The sequence below is a fragment of the Hyla sarda genome, chromosome 7, assembly GCF_029499605.1.
Source record: "Hyla sarda isolate aHylSar1 chromosome 7, aHylSar1.hap1, whole genome shotgun sequence".
NCBI lineage: Eukaryota > Metazoa > Chordata > Amphibia > Anura > Hylidae > Hyla > Hyla sarda.
Genome location: NC_079195.1, coordinates 32,010,222 through 32,027,128, shown reverse-complemented (window position 1 = coordinate 32,027,128; position 16,907 = coordinate 32,010,222). Strand labels below are relative to the sequence as shown.

The 16,907-nt window shown below is 45.2% G+C and overlaps 1 protein-coding gene and 1 pseudogene across 3 annotated transcripts in view; both read right to left on the bottom strand.

The window, feature by feature from the left end:
* Nucleotides 1-307: 307 nt before the first annotated feature.
* The window catches only part of LOC130281651 (C-type lectin domain family 2 member A-like), a 56,670-nt gene continuing 40,070 nt past the window's right edge, over nt 308-16,907 (bottom strand). For 2 of the 3 annotated variants that reach the window (XM_056529098.1, XM_056529101.1), the window contains 3 exons: nt 3,859-4,043; nt 3,452-3,561; nt 308-638 (listed from right to left, as the gene is read on the bottom strand). In XM_056529098.1, coding sequence (XP_056385073.1) covers nt 524-638; nt 3,452-3,561; nt 3,859-4,043 — 410 coding nt within the window. In that variant the 3' untranslated portion in view covers nt 308-523. The remainder of the gene's footprint in view (nt 639-3,451; nt 3,562-3,858; nt 4,044-16,907) is intronic. The other variant, XM_056529099.1, reaches the window with a different exon arrangement.
* LOC130283742 (U2 spliceosomal RNA) lies at nt 11,803-11,962 on the bottom strand (annotated as a pseudogene).

Here is a 16,907-nt window from a genome sequence, read left to right as displayed (position 1 = left end):
GAGGTCCCCTTACCTTGCTCCTTCGCGTCCGATTGCCTATAACACTGATCCATGCAAAGCTATGGCTTTGCAGGGATCAGGGTAAAAGATCAGTGTGTGCAGTGTAATAGCCCCCATGGGAGCTATAGCACTGCAAAAAAAAAAGTTGAGAAAAAAGTTAATAAAGGTCATTTAACCCCTTCCCTAATAAAAGTTTGGATCAATACAAAAATGGTACCAATAAAAACCTCAGATTATGGCGCAAAAATTAGCCTTCATACCGGCCCGTACATAAAATAAAAAAGTAATATGGGTCAGAAGATGAGTATTTAAAACATATAAAAATATTTTTTAATGAGAGGTACTCTTTAAAGGGGTACTCCACTGCTCAGCGTTTGGAACAATCTGTTCCGAACACTGGAACCGCTACCGGGAGCTCGTGACGTCTATGAGTTATGATGTCACAAGCTTCCGGTGCCGGCTCAATCGTTCAGAACAGTTTTTTTTTATACCAGAGTACCCCTTTAAGCAGTTATATATTGCCCTATGGCTTCTCACATATCCAATATGAATCCGTAGTTTCTTCTTGACTTCTCACACCTTTATGATTTAGATAAACATATTCAATGTTTTCTTGCAATGATCTTCCGATTTTGAATCTGGAAAAAAAAGCATTACAATAATGGAAAAGCATCTAAACATGGGCATCATTTTAATCATATTGACCCACAGAATAATGTACTTTTTACCGTAAAGTGTACAGCATAAAAAAATTTTTGGGGGTTTTGCCATAGATTTTGTGGTAAAATGTAAGGTGTCATTACAAAGTACAATTGGTCACTCAAAAAACAAGCATCATATGTGTCTTAGAAAGAGGGGAAAAAAAACTAAAATGCAAAAATAAAAGTGGCCCGGTCCTTAAAGGGGTACACTGGACCTAAGACATCATATCACCTTCACCATTCAAAATGCAAAAAGATGCTGTACCAGTCCGAACCCTTCCGTGCCCAAACAGCTTCTTATAACTACATACAGGGTACTGTTGTCTTCAGGAAAAATAGTGCAACAAAGTTTAAACGGGTACTCCGGCCCTAATACATCCAAAGGATAGGGGAAAAGATGTATGATCGCTGGGCCCCCGCCACTGGAGACCCCCGCGATCTGTCATTCCGCACCCACCTTTGTGAGCTCTCCGCAGCACTGGAGGCTCCGAGTGTGAAGCATAACGACCAAGGGGCCGGAGTATTGTGAAGTCATGACTCCGCCCCCGTGTGACGTCACATCCTGCCCCCTCAATGCAAGTCTATGGGAGGGGGCGATTGGTGATTTCTGGGGGTTTGTAGCACACAGACCTCTCAAATCCACTTCAGAACTGAAGTAGTTCCTTACAAAATCTGATTTTGAATTTTTTTGAGAAAATTTGGAATAGTGCTTATAGTATTTTATAGGGCTTCTAATGACCAATAAAGGTAAAAGAATGTGCATCAAATTATGCCAACATTAAGGAGCCATATTGTACATTAATTAATAGTTAATTTATTTGGCATGACTATTTCTCTTACAAGTAGAGAATTTCAAATCTTGAAATGCTTATTTTAAAAAAAAAAAATTCACAGAAACCACTGCATGTTTCAATCAAAATACCCCAATAGAAAGTACAGTGTGTAACAAAAAACAATCTTAGAACTGCTTGTACTAGTAAAAGCATTCCAAAGTTATTATCACATAAAGAGACACATGTCAAAATGTAAACTTAGACTAGACAATTTAAGAATGCACCAGATTTATCACAGTGGCTCCGGCTGTTTGATAAATTTTGTGCACTTTTTGACTGTCTAGTTTCAGTTTACATCACATATTAGTTGACTTAAACTTCACTAGAATTCTGGTGCAATGTTTGCACACAGTGGGGCATATTAAACCAAGCCTCCTTTGGTGCACAGAATATGCACCAGATTTGTGGAAATTGTACCAGATGTGCCCCTCTATTATTAACCCCTAAACCAACCTATAAAAAACATATTATGGAAGGATAGAAAAGTGGATATATTTGCCATAACCATTATGGTATTCAACAAACGTAATAATAATAATAATAATAATAATAATAATAATAAAATATTAATAATAATAATTCTGAGAACACAGAAATTCTGTTGCAATTCCACCGGAGTAAGCTTTAGCTGAACGAAATTTCTGCGGAATTGCCGAAATTCCAACGTGTGAACATACCATAATGGGGACATTTATCATCTTTTGGCACAGTGTGGTATTGTATCTTTTTTTGCGCCTTTTTGATATATGTTCTTTTTTTTTAAAATGACTGTGAAATCCAGAGGTGTGCCATTTTTGAAATGCTTGATGTTATTTATTATGTGCGCCTTTTTGCAAAAGGGTGCATAAAAAGGTGCATCTACCTTTAAAAAATGGAAATTCATTCACATGTCAGACCAACTTTTTCATTGTGGATGGAGCCAGCGAAAGCTGAAGTAAAATTCAAGAGGTGCCATATTTATTCAAGAGGTGCCACATTTTATCCCCTATCCAAAGGATAGGGGATAAGATGTCTGATCGCGGGGGGGGGGGGCCCACTGCTGAGACCCCCCTAGTTCTCTCTGCAGCACCTGCATTCTATGCGGGTGCTGAATCTCCAGTTTCGGAAACCTCCGGGTTTCCGGGACTGGGGACGTGACGTCACGCCACACCCCTTCCATTCATGTCTATGGGAGGGGGCGTGATGGCCGCCATGCCCCCTCCCATAGAAATGAATGGAGGGGGCGTGGTGTGACGTCACTTCCCCAGTCCTGAAAACCCGGAAGTTTCCGAAACTGGAGATTCAGAATGCGGGTGCTGCATGGAGATCGCGGGGGGTCCCAACAGCGGGCCCCCCGCGATCAGACATCTTATCCCCTATCCTAAGGATAAAATGTTTTTGCCCGGAATACCCCTTTAAGGTCGTGTACCTGTATAGTAAATTTGGTGCACAACAGCAAAAATAGGCGCTACAAATTTAGTCAGGAAAAAAGGCATCATACAGGCAATTAGTAAATGTCCCCTAAGGCTAGGTTCAGACTACGGAATTTCCGCCGGAATTTTCGCTTTGAAATTTCCGGCAGAAATTCCGCTTACTATAATGCGTAGTGTAGTGAATGGTTTTCCGTTCACAAATTTACACTTCGGAATTTGTGAAGCGGAAAATCCGGATGAAAAATCCACTAGAAAATTTCCGCCTGAAGAAAGGGGTTGCTCTTTCTTCAGGCGGAAATCTCAGCGGAACACATAGCAGTCTATAGGAGACTGCAGTGTCCGCGTGGTCCTAGCGCCGACTAATTCATTCGGCGCAGGCGGAACTCGGAATCTCAGGGCGGAAATTTTCTGCCCGGAGATTCCGTAGTCTTAACCTAGCCTAAGTGTTTTGTAGAATAGTAAGAATAGTGTAGCTGTATATAATGTAAAGTATGAAGTGACTTACAAGTTTTCATTATATAATGTTCCATTAGTCCATATCCAGGCCGTATTATCATCTGTGCGTCTGAGACCAATCCAGTGATTTTCCTTACCCTTATACCGGAACAAAAACTCCTGTAAATAATAAAAACAGTTATTATACAATGAAAAGTCTTTGAGACGACCACCCACACTTACACAAAAAAGTGTTGTTATTATGGATTGAAAAATCCATAATAAATGAGCAACTGAAAATCTGTCACAGAAAATCAGGTCTGGGTAAGTTTGTGGGTGGGGGTCTTCTAAGAGTTGGTCTTTTTGAGAGGGTTTACTGTGTATATTCCTGTGTGGACAAAAACTGGTTGTTATACATATCATTACTCCATGTTACTTCTATACTATAGTATAGTATACATTAGTTGTATTACTCACCAGCTCCTCCTGGTTATTTATGTTCACCAATGAAGCTTCTTGTAATTTACAGAATGTCTGGCTGTTCATCCAGGTGTCACGTTTTGTAGAAAAGTTATAACACTTTCCCCGGTACCAGATCCAGTCATCCTCACATGGAGCAGATTTATTGTGCTTGTTTTCAGCTTCATCATCTGTAGATGTATCTATGTTTAGAATAAAATAACTTAGTACTTGATTTATTAAATTATTACATTACAGGGACAGTATATACACTATATACACAGATCTGGCTCCTTAGATCCCTTGGTCTCCAGCAGGTGTCCGGACTCCATCACTTCCTGAACACTCTATTAGTCTATGGACACTTTTTTGTCAGTCAACTTCCATTTATTTCAGCTGCCATAAAGCACTCACCCCCTGCTGTACTGTGTATATAGACCATTCAGGAAGGAAGTATGTGTGTCCAATATGGCCGCCCTGGGGAATTTTTAACTATACATAACAATTATACTTCTGTAGTAGTAAATGAATAGGGCACTCACCAGACTGGAAGTCATGTGAAAATTATTTATAGAAGAACTGTAACACGGAACAATCTAAACTTCAGTGCAGGACGGACAGACAAGTAGCAGCTGGGCTAGCTTTGGCGACAGCTAACGTTTTGCGCACAGTGACGCTTTGACTGGCCCTTTGCATCATCACGTTCAGAGATACGTCTTATACACTGTGAATAGAGATGAGCGAACTTTTCAAAAATTCGATTCGGCCGATTCGCCGGATTTTCCGAAAAAGTTTATTTCATTTTGAATTTTTTCGCGGTGAATTGCTATTAAAAAAGGCTATTTCTAGCCTACATACAGCCTCTATAGGGGTATAGAACACTTTGCTGTGTTCTAAAACGCATATGGAGTGTGCTGGGTTAGTGAAATAATACTGTTATTCAGAATAACATGCAGATTACCGGCATCGCTTTTAGAATCACTGCCGCACAGCAGCACAATGACAGAGCCTGGTGGTGGCATCAGTGTCAGGAGACCATATAGTGACTGAATGACACAGCGTGGAGATGTTGGCAGCATGAGGACACCATATAGTGGCTGAATGGCACAGCGTGGAGGTGTTGGCAGCATGAGGAAACCATATAGTGGCTGAATGACACAGCGTGGAGGTGTTGGCAGCATGAGGAGATCATATAGTGGCTGAATGACACAGCGTGGAGGTGTTGGCAGCATGAGGACACCATATAGTGGCTGAATGACACAGCGTGGAGGTGTTGGCAGCATGAGGACACCATATAGTGGCTGAATGACACAGCTTGGATGAAGCTGAAGCATGAGGACACCATATAGTGGCTGAATGACACAGCATGGACAGCTTGTCAGCATGAGGAGACCATATAGTGGTTGAATGACATAGCGTGGATGTGTTGGCAGCATGGGGACACCAGATACTGGCTGAATGGCACAGAGTGGATGTGTTGGCAGCAGGAGGAGACCATATAGTGGCTGAATGGCACAGTGTGGAGATGTTGGCAGCATGAGGACACCATATAGTGGCTGAATGACAGTGTGGAGGTGTTGGCAGCATGAGGAGACCATATAGTGGCTGAATGGCACAGCGTGGAGGTGTTGGCAGCATGAGGACACCATATAGTGGCTGAATGATACAGCTTGGATGAAGCTGAAGCAAGAGGACACCATATAGTGGCTGAATGACACAGCATGGACAGGTTGTCAGCATGAGGACACCATATAGTGGCTGAATGACACATCGTGGAGATGTTGGCAGCATGAGGAGACCATATAGTGGCTGAATGACACAGCGTGGAGGTGTTGGCAGCATGAGGACACCATATAGTGGCTGAATGACACAGCTTGGATGAAGCTGAAGCATGAGGACACCATATAGTGGCTTAATGACACAGCATGGACTGGTTGTCAGCATGAGGAGACCAAATAGTGGCTGAATGACACAGCATGGAGGTGTTGGCAGCATGAGGAGACCAAATAGTGGATGAATGGCACAGCCCGGAGTTGCCAGCAGCATGAGTAGGCACTAGGCCTTCACAATCCCTAAGTTTAAAATAGGAATTAAGAAATTTAAACCAAAGATTTTGGATAGCGGGTGCTACCTATGAGAACATTTGAAATTCCCAGACCAAGGCCCAACAGCGGCATCAGTAACCCATATATTCCCTGAATGACACAGTCTGGAGTTGGCTGATTCACGAGTACACAGCAGGGCTTCACAATCCCCCCCAAAAAACACAAAAATTTTGGAAATTTTTGAAAAAGATTTTGGCTACCTATGAGAAAATTTGAAATTCCCAGACGCAGGCCCAGCAGCGGCATCAGTAAACCATATATTGGCTGAATGACACAGCCTAGAGTTGGCTGATTTATGAGTACACAATAGGGCTTTACAATCCCCCCCAAAAAACACAACATTTTTCAAAATTTTTTAAAAAGATTTTGGATAGCGGGTGCTACCTATGAGAAAATTTGAAATTCCCAGGCCCAGCAGCGCCATCAGTAAACCATATATTGCCTGAATGACACAGCCTGGAATTGGCTGATGCATGAGTACGCACCAAAGCTTCACAATCATTACGAAAAAAAGACAAACATTTTTAATGAAAATTTTTTACGAAAATTTAAGACAGCGGGTGCTACCTATATATTAACTGAATGACGCAGCCTGGAGTGGGCTGAAGCATGAGGAGACCATTGAAATGTCAAATTTTTTTTTTTTTATTTAGATAAAAATTTGTGTCCCGGACCCCGCCGTGTGGGTACAAAGGACGTAATGTCACAAGCACCCACAGGGCTCATGTGGCCGTGAGATGAAGGCGCAACGTCTCCATTGCCCTGACCGGCCATTTTTTGTTTTTGTACCTTTGTTTAAGAACAAGCGCATATCCAAGAGTCCAGAAGACTCTATAATGCAGGACAATGGACCACCAAAAGACATTTTTCTCTAAAGTAATTTTTCTGAAATAAAGAAGCAGAGTTCATCCCTCTCTGTATTATTTTTGAAAATGTAAATTGAAAAAATCATACACAACAAGCATTCCATGGTGTAATGGTTAGTACTCTGGAAAATTCAAGTTTATTACCAAAAATAGTATCAGAAACTTTTGAAAAAACAGTACCCAAGAGGGTTTAATAACCCAATACATTGCACCATAAATGTTGAAATTTAAATTAAGCATGTATGTATTTATTTCAAAAATCGTAAAATTGAAGGGCCAAGCCCAGAAGCATCATGAAGGCAAGTAGTTCCTGAAAGACACAGGAGCAGTCAGGAGTAGGCATCAGCAGTACCCAAGAGGCTTTCAAAACCCCTTACATTGCACCATCAATCGTGAGATCGAGCAATAACAGGTGTGTTATTCCCTCAGATGTCTGGGGCTGCACGCGCGCTACACTGAACGGACCAGCCTGTGTGTATCCTTCAAGCGACAGGTGCGGGTAACCTGCTGAACCATGTTCGTGATAGGGATTGTTGATTGCAATTATTTGCCATGAAAGAAGAATTCCAACTAAGTGCGGGTCATAAGTTCGGGTTCATTAAGTCCCTGACCTTTGTACACACCGCCTGTCTCTACTACCGATTGGATGGTTTAGTGAGTTCCTCGGATCGGCCCCGGCGGGGTAGGCCACGGCCCTGACAGAACGCCGAGAATTTGAAGATCATTCGCAGTACCCAAGAGGGTTTCATAACCCCTTACATTTAAAGATCAATGTTGAAATTTGCATTAATCATGTATTTAGCTACTGCTAAACATCCAAAAATGTAAGGCCCAAGGCCCCAAGCATCAGTGAGGCAAGTAGTTCCTGAAAGACACAGAATGAGTATGTAGCAGGCATTCGCAGTACCCAAGAGGGTTTCATAACCAACCCCTTACATTTAAAGATGAATGTTGAAATTTGCATTAAGCATGTATTTAGCTACTGCTAAATATCCAAAAATTGAAGGCCCGAGGCCTGAGGGCAGGGAGGCAAGTAGTTCCTGAAAGACACAGAATGAGTATGGAGCAGGCATTCGCAGTAGCCAAGAAGGTTTCATAACCCCTTACATTTAAAGATCAATGTTGACATTTGCATTAAGCATGAATTTAGCTACTGCTAAACCTCCAAAAATTATAGACCCAAGGCCTGAGGCACCAGGGAGGCAAGTAGTTCCTGAAAGAAACAGAATGATTCTGGAGCAGTCATTCGCAGGACCCAAGACGGTTTCATAACCCCTTTCATTTAAAGATCAATGTTGACATTTGCATTAAGCATGTATTTAGCTACTGCTCAACTTCAAAAAATTATAGGCCCAAGGCCAGAAGCATCAGTTTCCCCCATATTAGGAGCATAGTTGTCCCCCAGATTAGGCAGCATAGATGTCCCCCAAATTAGGAGCATACTTGTCCCCCCAGATTAGGCAGTATAGATGTCCCCCAGATTAGGAGCATACTTGTCCCCCAGATTAGGCAGCATAGATGTCCCCCAGATTAGGCAGCATAGATGTCCCCCAGATTAGGAGCATACTTGTCCCCCAGATAAGGCAGCATAGATGTCCCCCAGATTAGGCAGCATAGATGTCCCCCAGATTAGGCAGCATAGATGACCCCCAGATTAGGCAGCATAGATGTCCCCCCGATTAGGAGCATAGTTGTCCCCCAGATTAGGCAGCATAGATGTCCCCCAGATTAGGCATCATAGTTGTCCCCCAGTCAGCGCGGGCCGGTCAGAGCCAATCAAAGGACCGTATATGGCAAGCGGGCCATACAATGCCCAGGTCTGCCCCAGAGGGTTTCATAAGCAACCATAATTGAGAAATTTTTGTTGTAGGAGCATGGTCAATCTACTCCGAGCCATCTGGCATTGGTGGCTGGAAATCCTGGCTGATCCATCCCTGATTCATTTTGACAAACGTCAGTCTCTCCACCTTTTTAGTGGACAGACGAGTTCGCCTTGGGGTGACTATGGCCTCGGCCGCACTAAACACCCGCTCTGATGGCACACTACTGGCCGGGCAGGACAGCTTTTCAAGGGCAAACTCGGCTAGTTGTGGCCATAAATCAAGTTTGGCTGCCCAGGGCCCATGTAGCCTGGAGATGTAGGCGCAACGTCTCCATTGCCGTGACCAGCCATGGTATCAATCATTTGTTGTAGGAAATGTAGGAGTGGAATTACGTCGTTCATGGCGTAATCCAGGCGACTCACAAATAATGTGGCTTCCTCAAAGGGCCTCAGCAAACAGCATGTGTCACGTATGAGCTGCCACTGGTTCACATTGAAGTTACACAGGGAATACTCCTATCTGCTTGGATCATCAAGAAATCGGTGATGGCTTTTCTTTGTTCATATAGTCTGTCCAACATATGGAGGGTGGAATTCCAACGTGTGGCGATGTCACAAATAAGACTATGTTGTGGGATACCGTTCTGACGCTGCAGCTCAAGGAAGGTGTGCTTGGCGGTGTACGTGTGGCTGAAGTGCATGCACAGTTTCCTTGCCATTTTCAGGATGTCTTGCAAATGGGGTGAAGACTTGTGGGAAGCGCTTGACAACCAGATTCAACACGTGTGCCATGCAGGGCGCATGTTTCACACTTCCTTGTCGCAGTGCGGACACAATGTTCTTCCCGTTGTCGGTCACCATGGTTCCCATTTCCAGATTTCATGGAGTAAGCCATACTCGGATTTCTTTACGAATGAACTTTAGCAGTTCCTCCCCTGTGTGACTCCGTTCGCCAAGGCAAACCATGTGAAGAACAGCTTGACACCGCCGTGCCCTACACACATGGTACGATGAAGGGCCACCGAGACAGGGTGGAGTATGAGGAGGCGGCGTCGCACACTGTAACAGGACCAACTGCCTGGGAGTGGAGGAGGAAGCGGTGTGACCTGTCCAATTTGCTGTTGTGGCTGTACAGGAACCACATTTACCCAGTGAGCCGTAAAAGACAAGTATTGTCTCTGCCCGTAGTTTCAGCTCCACACGTCGGCGCTGCAGTGCACTTTTGAACACACCGACAGGCTCAAGGACTGGCCCACCTTCTCTTGTACAAACTTATGCAGGGCTGGTACTGCCTTCTTCGCAAAGAAATGACGGCTTGGGACTCTCCATCTCGGCTCTGCACAAGCCATCAATTCTCTGAAAGGTGCCGAGTCCACCACTTGAAAAGGGAGGGACTGCAACACCAGCAACTTGAACAGGAGCACATTCAACTTCTGCGCCGTTGGATGAGTGGGCGCATACTGTTGTCTCTTGGACATGGCTTCGCTGATGGATTGTTGGCGGAATGGCTGACTAATAGCGGGAGAAGCAGGAGCGACAGAAGGAGGGTTTGACACACAGCTCCCTTCGGCTGAGGTGGTGGAGCCTTGGCTGGATGAAGGAGGGAGCGGATGGCCACTGGGTGATGCAGCAGGCTTGACCACTACATCGGAGCCACGGTTCTCCCAGGCCGCTTTATGGTGGCGAAGCATGTGTTGACGCAGGGCCGTGGTGCCGACATTGGGACCCTGGCCACGCTTCACCTTCTGTTGACAGATCTTGCATGTGGCTACGTGAACCTCCTCCGGATGCCTTATGAAAAACTTCCACACCGCCGAGTAGCTGATTTTCCCACCTGCAGTCCGCACTAATGGACTGCTACTAGCACCGTCTCCAGGAACCCCTGTTCCACTACCTGCCGCGAATCAAGTGGTCTCCCCCGGGCACATTTGGCTCCTGAATTTCCACTACTGCCACCACGCTGACTGCCAACCATTCTACCGCCTTGCTGCCTCAAGGGCAACCTGCAACTCTCTTCTCCTGATGATGATGAAGCCCCTTCTGCACCCGGCTCCCAATTGCGATCGGCTTCATCATCATCAACAGTTGTGTGCACGTCACTGATGTCCTCCTCAGGTTCCCCAACAGTGTCTGCTTTAGGACCCTGAACACTTGCAACACCGCCTCCCAAGTCACTCTCCGCATCACTACTTGGCTGCCTAGCGGAGCAAGCAGCGCATGTCTCCTCCCCTTCTTGGCTGTCCAGTAGCTACTGACTGTCCTCTATTGGATCGTCCTCAGTAAATAGTGGAGCTGAACCCACAGCATAAGATACTTCTTTAGGAGAGGGAACAGCATAGGATAAAGGCAATGGGAGGACAGGGACTGCTCCCGGGCCATGCCAACTGAGGGTTGTGTCTGAGGAACCCACCGACTGTTGACTGGGGGTGTCAGATGTCACTTGTGATTTTTTATTTTTTTTTATCTAAAGCCAAGGAACGTGCTTTTGATTCACCCAAAGTGCAAGAAAAAGTGCAAACGTGTTACACTAAAAAAACGTGCACAAAGGATGCGGTCTATCGCAAGCCCTTCTCCGATAGGAGAGAGGCCCCCCAACAAACCTTACCCTTCGCCTCCGGACCAAAAGGTACCTGCGAGGTTCCAGGTTCGATGTCCCTTTTCGCCGAAGCTACTAGGGGACCACAAATGCTCCCGGCATCCCCCTTGGCGTTAGCCAAGGTATCTGCCCGCAGAGCCGATTACGGTAGGTACCCTGCCAAAGCAGGAGTACCCGGGGTGTTTGCAGGGAGGTGCGGAACCTAATGGCCACACACACCTCCCCTAGACCGCCAGGAGGGACACCCAGAAGGGCTACCGCATCCTGACAAATCCTGTGAACACACAACACGCAAAAAGTGACACAGTGAGACAAAAAAGAAATAAATAAGTGAATGTGTGCAGATATACTGCCCGGACATCCGGCCGGATCTATAAAAAATTTCTCTGATCCTAGCCAGAAGGCCGGGAATCAAGAGGTGAGTGCCACAAGGTGAAGAGATTATGGTGCCCGTGCTTCAACTCAGTGAGTCTATCCTCCCAGTGAGTTTCGGCACCTCGGGGTCACCACTCCCCGAGGCACAAAAGTACCTCGGCTCTAGACCCTCTCAGCCTCATGGCGAGACCCGGAGGGAACAGGTCACATCGGGGCAGCCGTCGAGCTGATTCCTCAGAACCAGCCCCGGAAAGCCCTGGTACACCTGCATCCTCCATGCAGCACCCATCCCCACCAGCATGAAAACTGATAAGAACAGATACTACACTTGATCTTAGCCAAAAGGCCGAGAAGCGATCTCTGGTCTTTATATACCCACCTGATCCACACAGGTGCTGTTGCCAGCATGCAAGATGTCTTTGCACCGGATGCTGTGGTTTTGGCGGGAGGTTTGATTGCAGATGTCACTTGTGATGATGTGGATGAGCGTGTTAACCAATCCACGACAGCAGATGGGTTGCTGGTGGAGACATGACCGCTGGCTGATAAAGGGAGCTCAGGCCTCTCGCTGCGACTCCTGCTGCCACTCGCCCCAAGTCTGCTGCCAACGCTGCCTGAAGTATTTTGGCCTCTGCCACTCCTCTGTGCACGTCCTGGCACTTCTCTGCCTGACATACTTAGTGCGTTTATGAGGGTATTAAAATACGCTACACTACTCTTTAAACAGTATTTGTCTAGAACAGCAGCAGGTGATTACTTACGGCTGTCCTTGAACAGTATGTAGGCCCTTGACAGATTAACAGGTACTAGATGGTACAATACTTGGATGTACCTATGCGCTATGCACTGATGAGGGCAGTAATATGCCTAACTATTAGCAGAAAAAACTCTGTATTTTTGAAAAACACCAGCCCGTGGATACTATGGTTTGGACTTTGACGGTATGGAGCACCTGGACAGCTTTACAGGTACTAAATGGTACAATACTTGGATGTACCTATGCGGTATGCACTGATGAGGGCAGTTATATATGCGTAACTATACGCAGAAAAAACTATTTAAAAAAATTTAAAAAAGACAGTGAATAGTATTGTTTGGACTTGCACAGTATGTAGCCAGCCCCTTGACAGATGAACAGGTACAAAATGGTACAAATGCACTACAGTCCACTGAACAATCACGTATTTCTGAACAGCAGCAGGACCCAACAGTGCAGCACCACAAAAAAAATCCAGGGATTAAACCCTAAATTGCACTCTGTCGCACAATTCTGAGCAGCAGAAGATTTGTGGAGCAAATAAAAATGAACTCAATTAGGCTGAAAAATGAGGAGATAAGATGCTTCAGAAAGTTCAGGCAGCTTGGAGATCTGTATGAGGCAGAGACAGCTATCTGCCCCTCTCTGCTGCAATGCTCAATAACGTGAATAGGAGGTTTAGCAATCAATGATCCTTCTCAGTGTAACAGCACAGCACTCTGCACTCCTGCCTTTCCCTAATGCTGATGTGACTAGCAGTTGCAGTGTAACGCTGTGGTATGAGCTATTCACACACACACAGTCCCGTCCTCTCCATCTGACTGCATAGATGAAATGAAGTGAGGCAAGATGGCCGCCGATTATATAGGGACTGTGACATCACAGGGGTCAGTGAACACTGATAGGCTGCATCTCACATGTGATTCAGGGTCAGCCCGCCTACCTTCATTCCCGCTACTGTTTCCCGCCCTCCCATAATCCCCTGCCCCATGTACTCATACGTGGATCCGCCATCTTAGCTCCCCAATAGCCTGGAACGCTGTAAAATGGAGTTTAATGAAGCGATTCGCGCAATAGAATCGCGGCGATATTCGCATTCGTTGCGAATCAAATTTTTCATGAAATTCGTAACGAATTTGGGTTCGTCAACTTCGATTCGCTCATCTCTAACTGTGAACACAGATAACTATAGTGACGGATAAACAAATCATACATGTGAACACAGAGACATTACATATCTAAAAACAAAGTGAGAACTACTGGGTATTACAATAATGCATTCATCCCATTGCGTTCATAGAGGCCAAGGGGCCCCATGACCTCAAGACACAATATCCACCTAGCTTCTTTTCTTAACAACTGCTGATGTTTGTCCATCCCATAGTGCGCATGCCCGACTCTCTCCCAGGCAGTGAATGACATAGCGCTAACATCACCATTATGTACATCATTCGTATGCTTCATGAAACAAACTGCACCAACCCCAGTTCTAATGGATTGAACATGCTCACGTATGCGGTGGAAGAAAGGACGCTTAGTTTTTCCGATGATAAAGAAATTACAGGTACAGACCAGGCTATAAACAATATATGTGGATCTACATGTAATGAACTTGTTAATATTGATGCACTGCCCTGCCAATATACTTTTAGCTCCGGAATTCAAATAGAAGAAGGCCACACTACTGGTTTCCTACTGGTTTTGACTGTGATAACCAGTATTTTTGCATTTTCATTCCTCTTATGTTTTTGTTTTTTAAAGGGGTACTCCGGTTGATTTTTAAATCAACTGTTTCCAGAAAGTTAAACAGATTTGTAAATTACTTCTATTAAGAAATCTTAATCCTCCCAGTACTTATTAGATGCTAAATACTACGGAGGAAATTCTTTTATTTTTGGAACACAGTGCTCTCTGCTGACATCTCTGTCCATTTTAAGAACTGTCTAGAGTAGGAGAAAATCCACATAGCAAACATATGCTGCTCTGGAGATCAGAGGTCTGTATTCCAAAAAGAAAATAATTTCCTCTGTAGTATTCAGCAGTTAATAAGTGCGGGAAGGATTAAGATTTTTTAATAGAAATAATTTTCAAATCTGCTTAACTTTCTGGCTACAGTTGATTTAAAAAAAAAAAAAAAGTTTTCCACCGGAGTACCCCTTTAACCCCTTAAGGACCTAGGGTGTATGGATACGCCCTGGCTTTCTGGTACTTAAGGACCCAGGACGTATCCATACGCCCGTGGGAATTTCTGTCCCCGCTGCGCTCCGGGCGGGGACCGGATCGGGGTGCCTGCCGATCAGCAGGCACCCTGCGCAAATGCCCAGGGGGGTCATCAGACCCCCCCCCCATGTCGGCGATCGGCGCAAATCGCAAGTGAATTCACACTTGCGATTTGCGCCGATTCGGGTCTATGGTAAACTTTAGCCCTCCAGATGTTGAAAAACTACAACTTCCAGCATGCCCAGAGAGCTGTTTAGGCATTCTGGGATTTGTAGTTTTGCAACAGCTGGAGAGCTACAGTTTGAGATCACTGCACAATGATCTCTATACTGTCGCTCTCCAGATCTTGCAAAACTACAACTCCCAGCATGCCCACATAGCAGTTTGCTGTCTGAGCATGCTGGGATTTGCAGTTTTGCAACATCTGGAGGTCCACAGTTTGGAGATCACTGTGCAGTGGTCTCTAAACTATAGCTCTCCAGATGTTGCAAAACTGCAAATCCCAGCATGCTCAGACAGCAAACTGCTATGTGGGCATGCTGGGAGTTGTAGTTGTGTACCTCCAGCTGTTGCATAACTACATCTCCCAGCATGCCCTTCGGCGATCAGTACATGCTGGGAGTTGTAGTTTTGCAAAAGCTGGAGGCACACTGGTTGGAAAATACTGAGTTAGGTAACTGAAGGTTTTCCAACCAGTGTGCCTCCAGCTGTTGCAAAAGTACAACTCCCAGCATGCACGGTCTGTCAGTACATGCTGGGAGTTGTAGTTTTGAAACAACTGGAGGTTTGTCCCCCCATGTGAATGTACAGGGTACATTCACACGGGCAGGTTTACAGTTAGTTTTCTGCTTCAAGTTTGGGCTGCGGCAAATTTTTCGCCGCAGCACAAACTCCTAGCGGTAAACTCACTGTAAACGCCCGCCAGTGTGAACGTACCCTAAAAACACTACACTACACTAACACAAAATAAAGGGTAAAACACTACATATACACCCCCTTACACTGTCCCCCCCCCCCCCCCCAATAAAAATGAAAAATGTATTGTACGGCAGTGTTTCCAAAACGGAGCCTCCAGCTGTTGCAAATCACCAACTCCCAGCATTTCCGGACACCCACTGACTGTCCAGGCATGCTGGGAGTTTAGCAACAGCTGGAGGCAACCTGTTTGGGAATCACTGGCGTAGAATACCCCTATGTCCACCCCTATGCAATCCCTAATTTAGTGCTCAAATGTGCATGGGGCTCTCTCACTTCAGAGCCCTGTCGTATTTCAAGGAAACAGTTTAGGGTCACATAAGGGGTATTTCCGTACTTGGGAGAAATTGCACTATAAATTTGGGGGGCTTTTTTTCCTTTTACCCCTTATGAAAAGGAAAAGTTGGGGTCTATACCAGCCTGTTAGTGTAACATTTTTTTTATTTTTTTCTCCTGAGTACGGAAATACCCCAGATGTGGGCGTAAAATGTTCTGCGGACGCACAACAAGGCTCAGGAGTGAGAGCGCACTGTGTACATTTGAGGCCTAAATTGGTGATTTGCACAGGGGTGACTGATTTTACAGCGGTTCTGACATAAACACAAAAAAAAGAAATACCCACATGTGACCCCATTTTGGAAACTACACCCCTCACGGAACGTAACAAGGGGTATAGTGCGCCTTAACACCCCACAGGTGTTTGACAAAATAGTTGGGTGGGAAAATGAGAAAAATAATTTTTTCGCTAAAATGCTGGTGTTACCCTAAATTTTTCATTTTCACAAGGGAAAATAGGAAAAAAGCCCCCCAAAATTTGTAACCCCATTTCTTCTGAGTAAGAACATACCCCAAATGTGCATGTAAAGTGCTCTACGGGCGAACTACAATGCTCAGAAGAGAGGGAGCGCCATTGGGATTTTGAAGAGAAAATTTGTCCGGAATTGAAGGCCACGTGTGTTTACAAAGCCCCCTAGTGCCAGAACAATGGAACCCCCACATGTGACCCCATTTTGGAAACTACATCCTTCACGTAATGTAATAAGGGGTACAGTGAGCATTTACGCCCCACAAGTGTCTGACAGATTTTTGGAACAGTCATCCGTGAAAATGAAAAATTACATTTTTCATTTGCACAGCCCACTGTTCCAAAGATCTGTCAAACGCCAGTGGGGTGTAAATACTCACTGCACCACTTATTAAATTCTGTGAGGGGTATAGTTTCCAAAATGGGGTCACATGTGCGGGGGTCGACTGTTCTGGCACCACGGGGGGCTTTGTAAACGCACATGCCCCCCGACTTCCATTCCTAACAAATTCTCTTTCAAAAAGCTCAATGGCGCTCCTCCTCTTC